The 23,705-nt window shown below is 33.6% G+C and overlaps 1 protein-coding gene and 1 long non-coding RNA gene across 2 annotated transcripts in view; one reads left to right on the forward strand and one right to left on the reverse strand.

The window, feature by feature from the left end:
• LOC149775653 (uncharacterized) overlaps positions 1-10,371 on the reverse strand; it is a 283,048-nt gene extending 272,677 nt beyond the window's left edge. The window contains exons 1-2 of the mRNA XM_089943843.1: positions 10,233-10,371; positions 1,367-1,460 (exon numbers count right to left, since the gene is read on the reverse strand). Coding sequence (XP_089799969.1) covers positions 1,367-1,396 — 30 coding nt within the window. The 5' untranslated portion in view covers positions 1,397-1,460; positions 10,233-10,371. The remainder of the gene's footprint in view (positions 1-1,366; positions 1,461-10,232) is intronic.
• Positions 9,449-23,705, forward strand: part of LOC149775654 (uncharacterized) — a 41,142-nt gene continuing 26,885 nt past the window's right edge. The window contains exons 1-2 of the long non-coding RNA XR_016416549.1: positions 9,449-9,599; positions 13,873-13,971. This is a non-coding gene — a long non-coding RNA (uncharacterized LOC149775654). The remainder of the gene's footprint in view (positions 9,600-13,872; positions 13,972-23,705) is intronic.

Raw genomic sequence — 23,705 nt, forward strand, 5'->3', positions numbered from 1 at the left:
CTGCCCCAGTGACCTAAGTGTTTAGAGCCTCAGATGCAGGAGGTCCTGAGTTCAAACCCTGGCAGAGTCATGCCAAAGACTTATAAAAATGGTATGAGAAGCTGCCTCGCTTGGTGCTGATCATTAAGAGGTTATTGTTAAGACTGGTCAGCCTGGTATCAGCATAATGTGACTGGATGGGACATTATGCCACATGTCTCTGGAATGACGTCCCAGTGCTAGACATCACTATAAACTGCCACAATGCTGACATCTTATTGATAAGACTAAACATTTTTTAAAGCTACATTAAAAATCCAAATCACTCACACACACTCACACACAAATATTTCTCAAAAATACATTGGGGCCTGTTTAAATTAGGGTGTGATACTTCATGGATCTTTGCCATTTTTGCCAAATTGCCATATTTATCAAATAATAAACCCATGTCTGATGATAAGCCCACCCCACTGCAACAAAATTGTGGCCAAATTACCATATTTATCCAATAATAAACCCATGTTTGGGATGATAAGCCCATCCCACTGCAACACAATTGTGGCCAATATTTTATCACATTTATCCAATAAAACACCCATGCTTGACAATAAGCCAACCCCAATGTTACAAAATTGTGGCCAATCTTTATCAAGGATATCTTTATTTCTAAGCATGACCCCTACTTTTTATGAAATTTTACTAGTCTGGCCCCTGGGTATATCATGGGAGAAATACAGTGTAAGCCAGGTATCATGGACATCTATTGCTGGATCTGAAGCTAAGTACATGTATTCAAGCTTACTTTCCAGTATGTCCTTAATTTAATACTTAGTATTCTAGCTTCCAGTGTGGCCTTAATTTTACATTAATTATTAAAACTCACTGTCTAATGTGGCCTTAATTTAACATTAATTATTAAAACTTACTGTCCATGGTGGCCCTAATTTAGCACTAAGTACTATAGTCACTATCCATTGTGACCTTAATTTAACCCCATTCAAGCCCACTGTCTCATGTAGCCTTAATTTGAAATTAAGTATTCAAATTTAACACTCACTATTCAAGCTCCCTGTCTAGTGTGACCTTAATCTTACACTAAGTATTCACAGTCCAATGTGGTCTTAATTTTTGTTTCCTCAATAACAGAATTGTGTAGGCTTCACTTTATTTTCCTACTGTTTTTTTCTTCTTCTGGTCTTCTAAGTATCAAATCTATGTTAAAGATTAAAACACATTACCATGTGCTGGTCTCGTCTTATGGACAAAAAGACCAAGCAATAAATTTAATCAGCTGTAGAGTTAATTGACATTTAATTGATAATTAGCTGCATTAGACATGTCAAAACAAATTGAACTTCAAAGTACTGCACTTAAGTGAACCTACCTGTTGCACATTCTTGAACAGTGTTGACATGATAAATCCAAAACAGCTAAGTGCTGGTTCTGGTGATCAGGTATACATCCTAGCCAGTCCTGCACTGAAAGAATGAATATTTGAATACAATTAACAATAATGAATAATTTACACCAAAAAGAGAATGGAATCAAGAGATTAATGTGGACTAAGAATTTTACCATTTGAACCTTCAAGCATTCATAGGAGAATGCCTCATGGTCTAAATTTTTTACTATCACATGACCAAATGGCTGCATTTGCTATATTGCCTTAAGTGCAGTGAAATAACCCTATGAGGTCACCAAAGGGGCCATACAATGTTGCTTTTACAAGAAGGTATCATTTAATAAAAGGTGAAAGACAGTAATCTCTCACTAAAAGTTACCTCAGTAGTAATTCTAATTGTAATCTCTGGATCCCTTTATATGATGTGATAGTAATACTAAATGTAATGGATGGATACCTTTATATTATGTGATAGTAATACTAAGTGTAATGGATGGATACCTTTATATTATGTGATAGTAATACTAAGTGTAATGGATGGATACCTTTATATTATGTCATAGTAATACTAAGTGTAATGGATGGATACCTTTATATTATGTGATAGTAATACTAAGTGTAATGGATGGATCCCTTTATATTATGTGATAGTAAAACTAAGTGTAATGGATGGATACCTTTATATTATGTGATAGTAATACTAAGTGTAATGGATGGATACCTTTATATTATGTGATAGTAATACTAAGTGTAATGGACAGATCCCTTTATATTATGTGATGGTAAAACTAAGTGTAATGGATGGATCCCTTTATATTATGTGATAGTAATACTAAGTGTAATGGATGGATCCCTTTATATTATGTCATAGTAATACTAAGTGTAATGGATGGATACCTTTATATTACGTGATAGTAATACTAAGTGTAATGGATGGATCCCTTTATATTATGTGATAGTAAAACTAAGTGTAATGGATGGATACCTTTATATTATGTGATAGTAATACTAAGTGTAATGGATGGATACCTTTATATTATGTCATAGTAATACTAAGTGTAATGGATGGATCCCTTTATATTACGTGATAGTAATGCTAAGTAAAACGGAGGGATACCTTTATATTATGTGATAGTAATACTAAGTGTAATGGAGGGATACCTTTATATTATGTGATAGTAATACTAAGTGTAATGGATGGATCCCTTTATATTATGTGATAGTAATACTAAGTGTAATGGATGGATACCTTTATATCATGTGATAGTAATACTAAGTGTAATGGATGGATACCTTTATATTATGTGATAGTAATACTAAGTGTAATGGATGGATCCCTTTATATTATGTGATAGTAATACTAAGTGTAATGGATGGATACCTTTATATTATGTGATAGTACTACTAAGTGTAATGGATGGATACCTTTATATTATGTGATAGTAAAACTAAGTGTAATGGATGGATCCCTTTATATTATGTGATAGTAATGCTAAGTGTAATGGATGGATACCTTTATATTATGTGATAGTAATGCTAAGTAAAACGGAGGGATACCTTTATATGATGTGATAGTAATACTAAGTGTAATGGATGGATCCCTTTATATTATGTGATAGTAATACTAAGTGTAATGGATGGATCCCTTTATATTATGTGATAGTAATACTAAGTGTAATGGATGGATACCTTTATATTATGTGATAGTAATACTAAGTGTAATGGATGGATACCTTTATATTATGTGATAGTACTACTAAGTGTAATGGATGGATACCTTTATATTATGTGATAGTAAAACTAAGTGTAATGGATGGATCCCTTTATATTATGTGATAGTAAAACTAAGTGTAATGGATGGATACCTTTATATTATGTGATAGTAATACTAAGTGTAATGGATGGATACCTTTATATTATGTGATAGTAATACTAAGTGTAATGGATGGATACCTTTATATTATGTGATAGTACTACTAAGTGTAATGGATGGATACCTTTATATTATGTGATAGTAATACTAAGTGTAATGGATGGATACCTTTATATTATGTGATAGTAATACTAAGTGTAATGGACGGATACCTTTATATTATGTGATAGTAATGCTAAGTGTAATGGATGGATACCTTTATATTATGTGATAGTAATACTAAGTGTAATGGATGGATACCTTTATATTATGTGATAGTAATGCTAAGTGTAATGGATGGATACCTTTATATTATGTGATAGTAATGCTAAGTGTAATGGATGGATACCTTTATATTATGTGATAGTAATGCTAAGTGTAATGGATGGATACCTTTATATTATGTGATAGTAATACTAAGTGTAATGGATGGATACCTTTATATTATGTGATAGTAATACTAAGTGTAATGGATGGATACCTTTATATTATGTGATAGTAATGCTAAGTGTAATGGATGGATACCTTTATATTATGTGATAGTAATACTAAGTGTAATGGATGGATCCCTTTATATTATGTGATAGTAATGCTAAGTGAAACGGAGGGATACCTTTATATTATGTGATAGTAATAATAGTGGATAATGTATATAAATTATTCTTTCTTCTTCTGGGTAAAAAGGTAGCTCTGACCTTTGACCTTCTTGCCCCAAAATCAGTTGGATTCTTTGGTCATCCACAAAGTCTGATAATGGAAAATGGCAGAAAACTAAAGTTACTGCGTGGAGACATTTTTTACCCAAAAATCAACTGGGCTTTTCTTTTTTCCAAGTACAAGTTTTGGTGCAAAATATAATTATTATGTACAAGCCATTTTAAAACTTTTCATTACAGTGACCTTGACCATTACTCTTTTTAAAAAAATAAGATACTTCCTTAACCCATGTGCAAGATATCCACAAAATCTGGAACCAACTGTAGATCATGGAAGACTAAATCTATTGTGTGGAAACTATATCTCCTCTTTCAGTCACTATGACATTAACCTTTAAGCGTTTACTTGCAAATTGAATGATTCATCTTAGCTCCAAATGCAAACCATCCATAAGATTTGATAATTGTTGATTGTGCAGAACAAATCATTGGTCACAAAACAATTTTCTTCTTTCAGTCAGTGACCTTGCCCTTCTGACCCCAAACTCCACGGACTACTTCCTTTCTCCAGGTGCAAGCCATCCCCAAAGTTTGGTAGTGGTAGATGGTGGACAACAAGAGTTATTGTGCAAAAACCACTGGTAGCAAGCCAAGGGACATCTGGATGCCTGAATGGACAGCAACTATATGCTCTGCCTTATTGTGGGCAATAAAACCCACAAGCTCTATTCAGCTTTTATCACCAACCATTTAAAACAATAATTTAAATAAGATTCTGGATAATTCATACACAAGACCAATTACAAGCATACAATGCATGCAATCAATACAGTAGAACATACATTAACACACGCTGTAGCTGTTCATACAATGCATGCAATCAATACAGTAGAACATACATTAACACATGCTGTAGCTGTTCATACAATGCATGCAATCAATACAGTAGTACATACATTAACACATGCTGTAGCTGTTCATACAATGCATGCCATGGAATCAATACAGTAGAACATACATTAACACATGATGTAGCTGTTCATACAATGCATGCAATCAATACAGTAGTACATACATTAACACATGCTGTAGCTGTTCATACAATGCATGCAATCAATACAGTAATACATACATTAACACATGCTGTAGCTGTTCATACAATGTATGCCATGGAATCATACAGTAGAACATACATTAACACATGCTGTAACTGTTCATACAATGCATGCAATCAATGCAGTAGAATATACATTAATACATGCTGTAGCTGTTCATACAATGCATGCCATGGAATCAATACTGTAGAACATACATTAACACATGCTGTAGCTGTTCATACAATGCATGCAATCAATACAGTAGTACATACATTAATACATGCTGTAGCTGTTCATACAATGTATGCAATCAATACATTAGAACATACATTAACACATGCTGTAGCTGTTCATACAATGCATGCCATGGAATCAATACAGTAGAACATACATTAACACATGCTGTAGCTGTTCATACAATGCATGCAATCAATACAGTAGAACATACATTAACACATGCTGTAGCTGTTCATACAATGCATGCCATGGAATCAATACTGTAGAACATATATTAACACATGCTGTAGCTGTTCATACAATGCATGCAATCAATACAGTAGTACATACATTAACACATGCTGTAGCTGTTCATACAATGCATGCAATCAATACAGTAGAACATACATTAACACATGCTGCAGCTGTTCATGAATTAAGAGAGTACATTGATAGGCATCTTACAAACATTCAAGCAAAACAATCCAGTTAAGTACAGTATATAAAGTAACACATACTTTTTAAAAAACTTAACAAAGTAAATATATGTACACATATATACATACATGGGGGGGGGGCATACATAGAACATACATAACATACATGTTTTTACCAGATTTTGTTGTCCAAAGACACCTCATCTTGTAACAATTGCACATTATATATATATATATGAGCTTCTTTAAATAAAGTTATTATTATTATTATTATAATACATAATCTATATCTACTTTCCCATATTCACACTTACATTCATGCATACACCCACCCACATACATACATTTCAGATTTAAACACATAGATACCAATGATATTTGTCATCATCATTAACAGTTTTACATAAATTTATATGGATTTATATGATATATAAACACATGTATTTATTCAAACAATATATAAACACATGTATTTATTCAAACATGCATATTACAGAATACTCACATCTCATAGCATGGCTAAACATGCTGAATAATTAAATATTACAGCTAAAATTTGCAACATGAGCATCATATTAATTACAAGACGTAAAACTTTTTGGTGTATTTGTAATAGCTTGCCAAGCATTTGTAATAGCTTGCCAAGCATTTGTAATAGCTTGCCAAGTATTTGTAATAGCTGGCCAAGTATTTGTAATAGCTTGCCAAGTATCTGTAATAACTTGCCAAGCATTTGTAATAGGTTGCCAAGCATTTGTAATAGCTTGCCAAGTATCTGTAACAACTTGCCAAGCATTTGTAATAGCTTGCCAAGCATTTGTAATAGCTTGCCAAGTATCTGTAATAGCTTGCCAAGTATCTGTAATAACTTGCCAAGCATTTGTAAGAACTTGCCAAGCATTTGTAATAGCTGGCCAAGTATCTGTAATAACTTGCCAAGCATTTGTAATAGCTTGCCAAGTATCTGTAATAGCTTGCCAAGCATTTGTAATAGCTTGCCAAGCATTTGTAATAGCTTGCCAAGTATCTGTAATAGCTTGCCAAGCATTAGTTACAACTTAGAAGAAAAAAATATTTTGTGCCTTAAACATTTACACTCAATAACTTTCAAACTTTGGATATATATTATCCAAAATTATTCAAAGGAGCAATTATTCTTATGCCATTTGGAAACAAGATGAAAAAAGATGCTGTGGCTCAGGACCTGACAATTTGTAATCTTGGTATTTCTACCATATTTGCCTGAAAAAATATTGTCTTTTATGTTTAGAAGATCATGCAAGGATTGTAAATAAGGCCATTAAAATGTGAGAAATACATTGTAATAATAATAATAATAATAATAATAATAATAATAATAATGATAATAATATTGATGATGATGATGATGATCATCATCATCATCATCATCATCATGATCATCACCATGAAGACTTTATTTAGAGAAGGTGACTCATTTAGTTATAGAACTAATCTACCTTGAGGCCTTCTATCTGTTATGTACAATATATACAACATGATGTGAAGAATCTGGCTTGACACTAAATAACTGAGCGATTTTAAAAGTCAAAGTATCAAGCCTGGAACACAGGCATCTGTGAACACATAAACATATATAAAATATCATCCTGCATTGAAAAATTTAACTGTGAAAATGATGCAAAATTACAAAAAAGCAGGCGGTACTTATTGTACTAGAACTGTAAAATTGTCTAAAGATTTCTGGAAGGTAGCTTTGTATTATACATGTTCATTATGAGATTGTTCTTTTGGATGCATATGGTATGTACTCACTTATATCAAATCTAACAGCAAACTGCACATGCCCAGACCTGCCACTTCATAATGAGCTGACAAATCTGGATCTATGCAACAGAACAAACATTATAGACCTTAATCTGCCAGCAGATTATGTGACATTATGTTGTTTGCAGTTGGATTCAACCTATAGGCAAGTACAGACAGTAAATATTGGCATAAAATATAAGGAAACAGTGTTGAATTATTGTGATAATTACTTTCATTTGTCGAAAGTATGCTTTTACTTACAACATATTGATTAAAGGTTCCTTCTGGATAATTCAACAATGCATACTGGAAATTTCCATATATTAATCAAACTTTTGACTATCTGTGGGATAGCAATATGATGTCATGTGTTTGCAAGTATTATAATATTGACTACTATAACAGTCACCTCTTGAACATACTCAGTTGAGTTCAACCACAATAGACCTTGATCTGCCATTGCAACTTGAACCAGCAAATTGGGGTATATGTTGTTTGTTCTACTGATAATGCTCCAAAACAAACTGCAGAGACCAAGATCTACCAGTGCATTATGCAATGGAAGATCTGGGTCTGTGCAGTTTTGCAGCTGGTTTGACTGATTATTATGGTACATGAAAGGCTGCATAAAGTCTGCTTAGCTTTTAGAATTCAGCATGCAGTACCAGCATATTATACTGGCCACTTTATATATGTACTGGCCAGTTTATGATGGTCACACGAAAGTACTGGAATATACTGGCCATTTTTTGTAATAGCCAGTTCTGCTGGTCACAATGGATACTTTGAAAGACAGGCTTGACTACATGTATTTACTAACACTGCATGTAACGCTGGGGTATAAGGCTGCTATTTTGAATCTAAAGGAATGATAGACTAAAGGAGTGTTAATAATGTACTGTGTCATTCTTTCAAAAACTGGAATCATCACTAAGTTAGCAAAAGAAAATTCTGAGTGGCTTTTTAAAAAACCTATACTATGTGCCCCTAGTCAGAAAAGTACTGTATATGATGAAAAGTGTATAGCCTCTTTAGTCAGAAAAGTACTGTATATGATGAAACGTGTGTTGCCCCTTGAATCAGAAAAGTAATATATATGATGAAAAGTGTATTATACTAAGCCTCTTTAGTCAGAAAAGTACTGTATATGATGAAAAGTGTATAGCCTCTCTAGCCATAAAAGTACTGTATATGATGAAAAGTGTATTATACTAAGCCTCTTTAGTCAGAAAAGTACTCTATATGATGAAAAGTGTGTTGCCCCTTGAGTCAGAAAAGTAATATATATGATGAAAAGTGTATTATACGAAGCCTCTTTAGTCAGAAAAGTACTGTATATGATGAAAAGTGTGTTGCCCCTTGAGTCAGAAAAGTAATATATATGATGAAAAGTGTATTATACTAAGCCTCTTTAGTCAGAAAAGTACTCTATATGATGAAAAGTGTATAGCCTCTCTAGCCATAAAAGTACTGTATATGATGAAAAGTGTATTATACTAAGCCTCTTTAGTCAGAAAAGTAATGTATATGATGAAAAGTGTGTTGCCCCTTGAGTCAGAAAAGTAATATATATGATGAAAAGTGTATTATACTAAGCCTCTTTAGTCAGAAAAGTACTGTATATGATGAAAAGTGTATAGCCTCTCTAGCCATAAAAGTACTGTATATGATGAAAAGTGTATTATACTAAGCCTCTTTAGTCAGAAAAGTAATGTATATGATGAAAAGTGTATCACCCCTTGAGTCAGAAAAGTACTGTATACAATGAAAAGTGTATCATCCCTTGAGACAGAGAAGTACTGAATATGATGAAAAGTGTATTATACTAAGCCTCTTTAGTCAGAAAAGTACTGTATATGATGAAAAGTGTATAGCCTCTCTAGCCACAAAAGTACTGTATATGATGAAAAGTGTATAGCCTCTCTAGCCAGAAAAGTAATGTATATGATGACAAGTGTGTGGCCCCTTGAGTCAGAAAAGTACTGTAAAAGATGAAAAGTGTGAAGACATTGACTTCTTTTACTAAAGTGATTAATCAGTTTTGACCTGTCACTCTACAAAGGAACTGAAAAGAAATAAGGTTGGGATGGCCCCTCTGTAGCAAAAGTTGTGAGTATAAATTTTGGACAATGTACATATGGCAAGCCAGATAGATCAATAAAAGGGTGGGAACTGTATGTACTCACTAATAAGTTAAGTCAAATGGAAAATTACAAAGATCCTGATCTGCCCTAGCATAATTTGCCTGCAGATCAGGGTCTATGTTGTTTGTTCTACTGACTACTCAAGACAAACTGTACAGAACCAGATCTGCATGAGCATTATTTGCCAGCAGAGCTGGGTGTGTGCAGTTTGCAGGTGGACTCGTCTTAAAAGTGAGTATATATGGTAGGTAGGTAATGTTAAACAGAAAGTCTGAATACATATACAGTACACATAAATCATAGCAGAAAGAAAGAATTTTGTATGAGTAATTGACAAATGAGAAAATGATCAATTACATGTACACTCATATATGATTGGATATATCGGTAGCTGCATGTTTATTCTGAAAATTAATACTATACGAATCTGCTATATCACATTTCATACATATAAATGACACTATTACTTTTTGCATCCAAAGCCAATGTAGTGTTGTCAGGAAATATTTTGACAATACACCAACTATGATAGTAATTATCAACTTCACCTGTTAAATGGAACCTCAGCCAATAATCAATAATCAATCAACATTCATACCTTATTGAATGACTCTGAGGTGTCCTGTGTTTTATCCAAATAAACTAGAACAAAATCATAAAGCAAACTAAATCCAACATGCCACTATGTGAGAAACAGTTACAAATAACCGATTCAGTCTTTGGAGGCAATACTGAACGGTAGCACGCTATTTATTGGCTGACTACCTGTTACTCCAATAGGACTTTGGGGGAAATATTGACAGTGTCTATTTTGATAGCACATTCAGCTGGGATTGAAAAGACTGTGGAGACCGTTAGCCTTCACAGTGGCATTCAGCCAAAGTAGCGGGAGTTGTAACATACCTGTAATGGCATCTACCTGACAAAAGTTACATTCCAAATTTTGTTTACCTCATTTAAAGTCAACTGTACCCATATGCAGTACATATATGCATGCAAAGATTCCTTCACAGGCCTTGTGTGTGTGTGTGTGTGTGTGTGTGTGTGAAAGACAGACAGAGAGACATGACAGACTAATAAGAAGACATCATGATGTCAGATTGAAGTTGCCAGATTAGCTGTTCCCTTATATATATTAAAACCTGTCCTATATCAGCTCTCCCAATCATAAATGTTCTTTTTTAATGAAAATATTCATGTTTTATTTCCTTACCATTATAACTTATCTAACAAAGCAGTTGCAGTATTCAGTATTTTTTACATCATGTTCACCTATTCTTTTCAACGCTTGTAAAAAAAAAAAATAATTTAGAATTAAAATGATGCAGCCACAATTCACCCATTTCTGAAGAATGGGTAATGAAAGGGCCAGTGTTGTACAGATTACTGTTGTAAAGGTAATGAATTAAAACTAAAACTACTAAACAAAAATTGTTGTACATGATTACAATTACTCTGTCACAATTAAGTAATCAATTGCAATTATATTCTTATCCAGGTAATTATGGTAAAATAACATTACCTCTGTTCAGTCTGTCGCAACTCAGTTCTCATTGGTTAGTTAATGTTTCGCACAGAACAATGTCCTTCACATAAAGAGTTCAACATAATACATTGAATACAATAATGTAGAAGTAATTTAAATTTGTTATAAAGAGCTCCTTTTTTGTCTTCTTTTTTTTTTATCTCCGTTATTTGAATCATGCTGTTATGTTGTATGTTGCTAATTGTAACTATGACAAATATTAATTGCAATTTAAAAGTAATTATATCTTTGCTTTACTTTTCCAGAATTTGTAATCATTTACAATTAGTGATTACCTTTTTTGCAGGAATTGATTACAGTTAAAATTTTATATCTCAAATAATCAATTACTCAATTGATTACTTTAATTCATTATTGTACAACAATGGAAAGGGCAAACAAAACCTTTTTACAGAGATGCAGTTTATACAACAAATTTTAATCATGTTTTAAAAGCTTTACATGTTGTCTTTGTCTGCTATTTTATATAGTTTGTACAGAACTGTAACATATTTATTGTTTTAAAGTTTAGCTTGTTTCCTTAATTTTACATTGTTTGGAAGTGTTTAACTAAATGGTGTTAAACCCACAAAACAAAATTTTAAATGACAGGTTTTATGGTAGTATATCCTTTAAAGTTATGTAATTATGCCAGCTAATGTAACAACAAAAGTACAACCCAGTCTGAGCGATTATTAATTACTTACTAATTGCTATTTCTTCTTCATTTAATGTCAGATAATAGGTATTATTTTGTGAGGTGTCAGGAAAGATTTATTTCCTTTTCTGATTTTGACAAAACCATGTTATAACCAGTGTATATAATAACAATAATAATAATAATAATAATAATAACAATAATAATAATAATAATAATAATAATAATAATAATAATATATAAAGACATACATTCATACACATATACGTACATACATAATGTGTGTGGGGGTGGGACAAAAGGTTTATTATTTTGATCCTTAGGTTTTGTTTTTGCTGAGGGCTTCAAGAGAGTGTAGAGTTTACTAATTGAGTTACCCTATTAAATTATTATTATTATTATTATCAATTTTGGGAGAAATCACAGAATATATGGTAGAAATCAGAAATATAAAAGCTACAAAATATTTTTAAAAGAACCATCTGTTTATACAATCTATTTTTATCTAGTAATCTCTGTTTCATATTCACAACCTTAAAACACTCTAAAAAGAGGGTGTTTTGATTTGTCAGAATCTTAAGGAATTAATCATACTTAGTGACATTGGAGGGGTGGGATACAAACTGTTTCAGTATAATTGTCTGTACTTTAACCCTATGCTGAATAGAATTTTTATTTTTATATCATGGAAACTTGTATATATCATGATGGGAAGCTTGATCACATACCCAAGCTTGATCACATACACATGCTTTATCAAATACCCATTCTTGATCAAATATCCATGATTGATCACATACCCATGCTTGATCACATACCCATACTTGATCACATACCCATACTTGATCACATACCCATACTTGATCACATACCCAAGCTTGATCACATACCCAAGCTCGATCACATACCCATGCTTTATCCCATACCCATGCTTGATCAAATATCCATGATTGATCACATACCCATGCTTAATCACATACCCATACTTGATCACATACCCATACTTGATCACATACCCAAGCTTGATCACATACCCAAGCTCGATCACATATCCATGCTTTATCCCATACCCATGCTTGATCAAATATCCATGACTGATCACATACCCATGCTTGATCAAACATACATGCTTGATCAAATATCCATGCTTGATCACATACCCATGCTTGATCACATACCCAATCTTTATCACATAACCATGCTTGATCACATACCCATGCTGGCTGAGCCTCAAACCCTTGTATAGGTTCACACTGATCTGTACAGGCAAGTGCCTTAGATGACTGGGCCTCATGGGGCCCTATTTTTGACTGGCATGGTGAGTGTGACAAAATAAGAAGGAAAACTGCATGCCAAACCATTCAGTCACCGGCCATAGGTAATCGCTGTATATTTAAGATTCCAGTAGATAAACCTTATTAATATTATCTATGAATCTATTAGTTAGTACTCATTCCAGGTCTGCTATTCTCAAAACGTTGGGATCGAGAAACTCAGAGTCCAAAATATTGCCAAATAAGATATTATTTTACAGTATCAGTATGAAAATGAAATTCGGCTTGCATGAAGAGAAATCAAGGCAAAGAAAATCCTACAAGGTCCAAGATCCTAAACTTATTCATAGTAAAGTTGCAGAATGTTATAATTTTGCAACTTAAAGCTTGAGCTTGAGTTTCTTGCTCAAAGGTTGAAAGAATATTTGGCCTGGGGTATTATATTTGGCTTGTAGTGTTTTATTTAGCTTGTAGTGTTATATTTAGCCTAGAGTGCTATATTTGGCTTGTAGTGTTATATTTGAATTGTAGTGTTATATTTGACTTGTAGTATTATAATTAGCCTGGAGGGTTATATTTGACCTGAAGTACTATATTTTGGCCTGGAGAATTATATTTGGCCTGGAAGTGTTATATTTGCCCGGTAGTGTTATATTTGTCCTGGAGTGCTTGGCCTGGAGTTTTAACTGTCTAACCCTGAACTGGCAAGATTTGACACCTTGGCAATCTTCATTAGGTAAAATATACCAATAAAAATCACTTCATTATCTTTTTTCTATAGTATCAGCCTGGCACCTTTGACTTGGACTATGTGGCAAAAGCTAGAGTCAGATGGATTTCCCTGTCTAAAATCAATACCATATTGATTTTATCTTGTCAGGTAGGAGTTATATATGTCATGGTATTATAAGGATTAGACTGGATTATGATGTATCCAATATCACATCAAATGATATGACATCTGACCCAGTCATATATAGCATGATACAAGTGACTAAGGAGTCAATACAAAAAAATATCAGGTTGCTGTGTGGAATTGCATTTTTAAAAAAATGTCTGTTTCAAAAGTGATGATTGTGCATTTGAATAAGTCTATTATCACAGATGACTAAAGATGTATACAATATTTCTCATTAAATATTAACCCAGGTGAAATAGCTCATAAACTGTTTTTGAAATGATTACAGAAGTGATAGATATACCATCAGTAAAGCCTATATTTGATATTTTAAACATTGACTAAAGTAGGATATAGGCATATCATCAAGCATGGACTCTTTACTGAACCCTTGTGGGTTTCTCAACAGACAACATATGAAAGAGTCTGCATCAAACATATTAGACTTGGGTGCAATTCCATAAAAAATAATGGAAGGAATGAGGTGTCTTTGAGCTCAGAATGGTCAAGATAAAGTCTAAGCAAATGTATCAGGTCCTTCTTGAAAGTCTTATGAAGGCTTTTTGAGTTCCCATTCATGGCAACCACTTCCTGGCAACAAAACTGGGTTGTGTCAAAAGGACCGCTGAGCCATCTGATCAAAACTGAATGAAGGCTGGGTCTACAGAGATAGGCATGTAATTCACTGACTCTGCAAGCTGAATCAAATGCTATGAGAAAACAGGTTTTGTATGAAAGGAGCTTCACTTATGTCCTGCTTAAAGGCTAAAGTTTGTTTGAATTCTGCTAAGTCACAAGCCAAGAAATATACCACTTAGAAAACAATGTGAGTAATTTAGGCTTTATGAACTCAAATTTGGTCAACAAGTCAGAGAGGTTATGACCAAGAACCTACCTACTATAATGATGGGATGTACCCTCCCCAGTTATCAGAGCGAAGATACCTTCATTAGCCTTTAGAGTTGATTGTTTCTGTTGCAAGGACCTCCAGACAAGAGCTAAGCATGAAGGAATAGATTGTCTGGGTAAGGATGGATCTGAGGGCTATTTCAGAATCTTTAATCTAGGATTTGTTCTGATGAAGGGGGTAATCAGAATCATCTTTGTCTTTGGGAGGGAGGGATTTGGGAGGTAGTAGGGTTTATATTCCTAATGTTAATGTGATTGTGGAACATATTTGAAGGAGAAACTCCATCTCACACTGATAAAACATAATATACCTGTAACAATATTTCAGCATATTTGCAATGAAAACAATGATGGAAAAAGGATCTTAATCTTGTAACATTTAAAACCTTTTTTTAACACATCATAGTCTGTACATAGCAACCAGTATATTTGGAGGAGGAAGGATCAAGGGAAGAACAACCAACCTACAGGAACCAAGTCACACAAGATGTCTAAAAGATTAAAGTTTTGACCCTAACTTTTTTCTCAATAATAAATTTCTTTTGGTTTGTCTATAAAATTAATCATCACTGACAACCATGCAATTAATAATTTTAATAAATATTTTTTTATTTCAAACATTTTTGGGGCCCTGGGTGGCCGAGTTGTTTAAAGTGCTCGCCTTTTTCCAATCCTTGTCATCTCACCTCTGTCTGTGTGGGTTCAAGTCTTGGGCTTGGCCAATGTGGGTATGTGAGAAAGTTGCCAGTAGGTACCCATTGGCTGGTTGTTGTTCCTGGGGTATTCCTCGGTTCCTCCTCCATCAGTTATACTGTATCATATATCAGTGATAATCACTGACATTATGTATGATATAACAGTGATAATCAGTGCCATTATGTATGATATATCAGTGATAATCACTGCCATTTTGTACATCAGTGATAATTACTGCAATTATGTACCATATATCAGTGATAATCACTGCCATTATGTATGATACAACAGTGAAAATCACTGCCATTTTGTATGATACATAAATGATAATCACTGTCATTATGTATGATACAATAGTGATATTCACTGCCATTATGTATGATATATCAGTGATAATCACTGCCATTTTGTATGATATATCAGTGATAATCACTGCAATTATGTATGATACAACAGTGAAAAACACTGCCACTATGTATAGATATCAGTGATAATCACTGCCATTATGTATGATGTATCAGTGATAATCACTGCCATTATATATGATATATCAGTGATAGTCTGACTATGACTATTACCAGCAGAATCATTATTATTTTCTTTATATGAATACAACAGAGAGAACTGCTGTGCAACGTTTATTGTTGCTACTATATAGAAATACATGTATCAATTGCCTTGGCATCATTGCTGACACTTTATGACTGAAGAGTATGATGTTGACTATATACAAAATTAACTTTTATATATCTTAGAAAGGAATATTTCATCACATAAATTACAAGATAAACAAACTTGGGCATGACATTGGTGCAACCACACCCACTATACTTACCATATGTACTCGCTTATAAGCCAAGTCAACTGTAAACAACAATTATCCTGATCTGCCATAGAATAATGTGCCTGCAGATCAGGTTCAATGCTGTTGCTGTATGATCTACTGATTACTCCAAAGAAACTGCACAGACCCAGATACGCTGGCACATTATGCAATGGCAGATCTGGCTCTGTGAGATTTATCATAAAAAGTTAGCTATTATGGAGATCAATAGTGTAAATGTGTCAGGTGTTTTGTAATGGATCAATCAATGCATGCTAAAAAGGCTTCTAGCAACCAATTAATAAAGTTTCTCTATAAGCTCTTCAACAAAAAATCTGTTCAGACTTGTTGCTCTATACAGTAACCCATATATAAAATCAATGTATAGGTGACCTGTATGAAAAGCTCTACTACAGTGGTGTAGAATTGCAGCCAGAAATATGAAAAATATAATGTTATATCAACACATTATACCACCAGAAATTGTAAAAGTGAATCCAACTTACTAGCTGGTAAAGGAACTGATTGCAGTAAAGTTGTTTTCGTATATAAAGCACTAAATGTTACTATACCACAATACCAACATGACATGATTAGCCAGATATACTGATAATCACTACCTAACTGCTCCGGTGGCCTAGTGGTTAGAGCATCCACCTTGGATGCGGGAGGTCGTGGGTTCGATCCCCGGCCGAGTCATACCAAAGACTTACAAAAATGGTACTTACAGCTGCCTCGCTTGGCGCTCAGCATTAAGAGGTTAGTGTTAGGACTGGTCGGCCCGGTGTCAGGATAATGTGACTGGGTGGGGCATCATGCTACATGTCTGCGGCATGATGCCCCAGTGCTAGACATCACTATAAACTGCCACATTGCAGACATCGTAGCGATATGACTGAAAAATTGTTAAAGCTACGTTAAAAATCAAAATCACATCACATCTCATCCAGATATACTGCACAACAAAATATACACAACATGCTTATCAAGATACACTGCACCACAATATCTACATGACATGTTTAGTCAGATACACTGCACGACAATACCTACATGACATATTTAGCCAGATAGACTGCACCACAATATCTATATAACATGTTTAGCCAGATACATCGTACCACAATATATACATGACATGTTTAGGTAGATACATTGTACCACAATAACTACATGACATGTTTAGTCAGATACACTGCACCACAATATATACATGACATGTTAAGGTAGATACATTGTACCACAATATATACATGACATGTTTAGGCAGATACATTGTACCACAATATATACATTACATGTTTAGCCAGATACATTGTACCACAATACCTACATGACATGTTTAGCCAGATACACTGCACCACAATATATACATGACATGTTTAGCCAGATATATTGTACCACAATATATACATGACATGTTTAGCCAGATAGACTGCACCACAATATCTACATGACATGTTTAGCCAGATACATTGTACCACAATATATACATGACATGTTTAGGTAGATACATTGTACCACAATAACTACATGACATGTTTAGCCAGATACACTGCACCACAATATATACATGACATGTTAAGGTAGACACATTGTACCACAATATATACATGACATGTTTAGGTAGATACATTGTACCACAATATATACATTACATGTTTAACCAGATACATTGTACCACAATACCTACATGACATGTTTAGCCAGATACACTGCACCACAATATATACATGACATGTTTAGCCAGATATATTGTACCACAATATATACATGACATGTTTAGCCAGATACACTGCACCACAATATATACATTACATGTTTAACCAGATATATTGTACCACAATATATACATGACATGTTTAGGTAGATACATTGTACCACAATACCTACATGACATGTTTAATTAGATATAGTGCACCACAATATATATATATATATATATATATATATATATATATATATATATATATATATATATATATATATATATATATATATATATATATATATATATATGACATGTTTAGGTAGATACACTGCACCACATTATCATTATGGCATGTTTAGCTGATACACTGTATGCCAAAATCTACAAAACATGTTTAGCCAGATACACTGCACCACAATTTCAATGACATGTTTAGCAAGTTACACTGTACCAAAATATCAATATGTCATGTTTAGCCAAATACAATCTTGTTATGTACAAACATATGAAGAAATCTCTTGCTGCCAAACTTAAATACAGAGTTTGATGAATAGTTTTAAATTGTCAGGGGTTCTTGTTCAGAACAGTTTGTATTTTAATTTGAATCAATCAAATTCTTTCAGAGCTTTTAAAAAAAATGCCTCAATTACATGCTTAGTAAGAAGAAAGTATTATTATTATTATTATGTTAAAAAATAATGTACATAAGTAGATTGCAGAGAGATGAAGGAGTTAATGAAAAATAGTCATATCTTATTGAGTTACCTTTGATAAATGAAGCATTAGCAGTAGCAGCAGTAGTAGTAGTAGTAGTAGTAGCAGCAGCTAATCAATCAATTGCTAAAATCTGATCCATTTAAGCAAGCAGATTTATACCACAGATTAATATTATTACTTATACTATGAGTGATTACATCTAGCTGTGTATTCTGAAAACTTTATGCGTGATCACATGCAGCTGTGTATTCTGTAAACTTTATGAGTGATCACATGTAGCTGTGTATTCAGACAATTTTGAGTGATCACATGTAGCTGTGTATTCTGAAAACTTTATGAGTGATCACATGTAGCTGTGTATTCTGAAAACTTTATGAGTGATCACATCTAGCTGTGTATTCTGAAAACTTTATGAGTGATCACATCTAGCTGTGTATTCAGACAATTTTGAGTGATCACATCTGTGTATTCTGAAAACTTTATGAGTGATCACATGTAGCTGTGTATTCAGACAACTTTGAGTGATCACATCTATCTGTGTAATCTGAAAACTTTACAAGTGATCACATCTAGCTGTGTATTCATACAATTTTCAGTGATCACATCTAGCTGTGTATTCTGAAAACTTTACAAGTGATCACATCTAGCTGTGTATACTGAAAACTTTACAAGTGATCACATCTAGCTGTGTATACTGAAAACTTTACAAGTGATCACATCTAGCTGTATATTCTGAAGGTTGCTAGTGTTGGTGATGTATTATGAGGCTGTACCTTCTTACAAGGTGTCTGCTTTATTTGGCTATCATTATCTAGAGGGTGGTTGCCCTCGGTATTGTTGCTGCCCAGATAGAGTCAATATAGAGATCTGATCAGATATATAGAACAGAATGAAACGAGCCCCCTTACATTGAAAAACAAAAGAATTTAATTAATTACATAAACAACTGGGATAATACATTACATTAGGAAGATACACTTCTTTTTTAAATAAATCTTTCATCGAATTCCAAACACAAATATATTTATATAAATAGCCAATCTTTTTTAAATGATAGAATTAGTTCATCATGTAATCGAGTGAATGATCAAAGTCACTGCCTTGTGCAACTTCATAACCTGCTTATTCCGTTTCACTCCAACTTCGCTGTGGTGGTTCCTCTAAGTCCTTTTGCTTTTCCCCTTTTCTGACCTCCCTACTGTCTCACCTCCTTTCGGCCCTCAAACTTTGTGAGGGTAGGTGGATATGTAAGCACATAGATACATCCATGGAGCTATTTCCCCTTCCAAGTAAAAAGAGAAGCAACCTAAATATTCTGTCAGTTGTCCTACTGGGAACAGATCATTACTCCCCTTTCATTTTGTCAGATATCATTCTATCCGAATTGTAACAGACCTAAGGCTATCTGGTCAAGCTAAACATGGCAGACCATAAACAAACCTAGTTTCACAAGATTAACTCATTCGGCTCCAGCACTGTTGTCAGTATCACTGCTGTTTGCCCTAGCAGCACTAAGCTGTGTCTAGCTGCTTGTGCCCCAGAGTTTTTACATGCATTCACTCTTACATTAATTTCTCTTCTTATATCCATAAAAATCAAAAACAAATTCACCAATTATTCCAAATGAATTTGTCTACACAGTGATGTATTTTTTTTCCTATTTGTCCAAGTCTTTCACAACTTATTTACACAAATTTGCAAAATTGTGTGCAACATTTTTAGAAATATCATGTCATCAGCCCTTAATTTTATCACTGTTATCAGCATCCTCTTCTTCTGATGATTCAATCTCAGAAACTTCTATGTCCGAATCTAAATAAATCTCTCAAAATATCCAACTGCTGAACGTATCTTTCCTTTGCTTGCTCAATATTTTCAACATCAAACCTGAGAAACTCCTCATTTTTGCTCTCATCGCCATCATTTATGATTTTTCATGAACAGAACATGTGTAGTGAAACTGTTCTCAATTAGTAACCCTTGGTTAGACTGACCAATTCAAAGTTGCTCAAAGGAAAGTAAAATCATTTCTGATTGGTTTAATATTGGTCTGATTTGTGGAAAAGCCCCATTTGTAACCAATCAGAGACATTGTATTTAACACACATTCACCATGACTGGAGACGGGATTGGCCACTGAATGCAGCAAACAAACCATGACTACAGGCGGGATCGGCCATTGAAAGCAGAAACTGGATCACGTGTACAGACAGGATGGGGCAGAATGAGTTAATGTACTTCCTGATGGCTATTTCATTACTAATTCCCATTAACATTACATGAGATATAATGGTTCTGTTCTTGTCTCAATTACACAAATGAATGAATGAAATTCATTGCATGATTAACTACATTATTTTCAGTGAATAAACACATTCAAGTCTTTATCATACGTGAAATCATCTAAGATCGGTGAATTCAAACAGATTCTCAAAACTCATATCAACTAAAGTCATGCATGAAATTCTTAGATTCCTATAACAATCAAGATGAGAAATTCAAACAATTCCCCAAACTTATATAAAGAAGATGATTGTAAGGATTCGGATAGATTAACTCAAACACAGTTACACTCATTTCATGAGAGCTGATTTACGGATTTAAACAAATAAATTCTTGCAAATATAAACAATTAAATTCAAGCAAATCGTTATAATGGTATCAACAAACTACATGAAATTGATGCAAATACCTTGAGCTTTTGAGCTTTGTTCACTTCTACTGCTAAAATTGTGTCCATTCACTTTCCAGACAGCTGGTTCCTTTGACCAATGTCTTATGAGAGAATTTCTTCCAAATTCAGTCTCGGAGTCCTTATATTTTCACTCAAGAAACTTTCATGTGGGAACCACGCCCCTTATTTAGCATAATCAATCAGGATTAAATATATTTACTGCCTTTTATAGCTAGGCACAAGGATTGCGGTCAGCATGACTTGTAGAATTCCAAACAACAGATCTGGAAAATTTCAAATCTGACAGTTCCAATATAAAATCGTTGGTACCTTTCCCTTTTCAAGTTATCTAACGGTTAAGTAAACAGAGGCTTAATTAAGAATCACTTCCTCTCCTGACACAGACATTAGAAATCATTGCAGTATAGTGATTTATCAAGCACCTGTCCACATAAATCTAATTAATTGTTCTCTGGCCCAAATTAATGTGCTCATTATAGATCGACAGAAATTTGCATCCTTACAAGTGATCACATCTAGCTGTGTATTCAGACAATTTTGAGTGATCACATGTAGCTTTCTACTCTGTAAACTTAATGAGTGATCACATGTAGCAGTGTATTCTGCAAACTTAATGAGTGATCACATGTAGCTGTGTATTCTGTACAATTTATGAGTGATCACATGTTGCTGTTTATTCTGTAAACTTAATGAGTGATCACATGTAGCAGTGTATTCTGCAAACTTAATGAGTGATCACATCTAGCTGTGTATTCTGTAAACTTGATGAGTGATCACATATAGCTGTGTATTTTGAAAACTTTATGATCGATTACATCTAGCTGTGTATTCTGAAAACGTTTGAGTGATCACATCCAGCTGTATATTCTGAAAACTTTATCTCAAGCTCTAAATCAAATATGATTCGTTGAGTATATCTATCATACAAACTTGCATATAACCTGAATCCTATTGCAAACAACACAGACCATGGTCTACCATTCCAGTATGCACTGGAAGCTCAAGATCTATGATCTTTGTTCTCCTGATGACCCCTAATAAACTGCATAGAACCACATCTGTCATTGCAATACTTGTCCTGAGCAGTTTGTCCTTAAGTTACAGCAATAATCTAGCACTGATTGAATTTACACATTAAAATAAAGGACTCTGACATCAGGAGGGAGGTATTTCCTAATGAGTGAGCAGTGCTATCTTAGAAGAAATCAGGTTACATACGGTATTAACCTTGACTTTAAAAGTAAATGTCAACAAGAATGACAAGAAGCTTATGACTGGAAATATTTTCAGTAGTTCTTAAGATTCAAGTCAATACACTTCTGGTCCCTGCAAGCCAATTCCTCTGCTGAGATTATGAACACACAAATCCAATTAAAATTCGGTTTCAAGAGAGGTTACAAGCTCAGCAAATTTGATAGAAAATAGCCATACCTGTATCCACAGATCTTCCTAATAATCAAAATTATGCAACATTTTGCTGATACACAAATATTTAACAAATTTGATTAAAGCTTAAGCTGAAAAATATTGTTACAGTATTGATGAGGTGAACCAGACATAGATCTGATTTATGATCATACTTGTCCATTATATTGATGACATAAGCTTGTTTTTCAAGTTTTCACAAATCTTGTTATAAATACATTCTTTATTGAAGGTCAGGTATCTGTTGCAAAAAAAACTAATTCATACCATAAATGTTGCTCATAATAAAACTTTTTAGACAATCGTGATGATATCATCCTATGTAAATCTGATCAAAAATAGCAACAAGTGTGTTGGCAAGATCAGCCAATTAGATATAAGATAATCTCATTAATAAACATAGAGCTTGCAAGTAACTGTGCTCAGTCAAGAACATGAAAATATTTACAAAATCCAACTAAAATCTGACTAGAAACAGCCTCTAGTCCTTCAATCAATCAAATGTGAGATCAACTCATTAATATGGGTGCATCTTGCATGTTATCAAACTTGTGCAAGATCTTTATGATATAAAACCATTATCTACCTTTGATCAAACTTGGAACAGAAAAATGACACCCCAAATGATAACAAGCTTGGTAAACCAGAATCCCACATTCCATGTTTGATCAAAATTAGACCAGACATATGACCTCTTATGTGTCAACAGATGGCACATACTGGCCAATAATAACACAGAA

The sequence above is a fragment of the Sinohyriopsis cumingii genome, chromosome 19 (genome assembly GCF_028554795.1).
Source record: "Sinohyriopsis cumingii isolate HCF-2022 chromosome 19, ASM2855479v2, whole genome shotgun sequence".
In the NCBI taxonomy this organism is placed as follows: Eukaryota; Metazoa; Mollusca; class Bivalvia; order Unionida; family Unionidae; genus Sinohyriopsis; species Sinohyriopsis cumingii.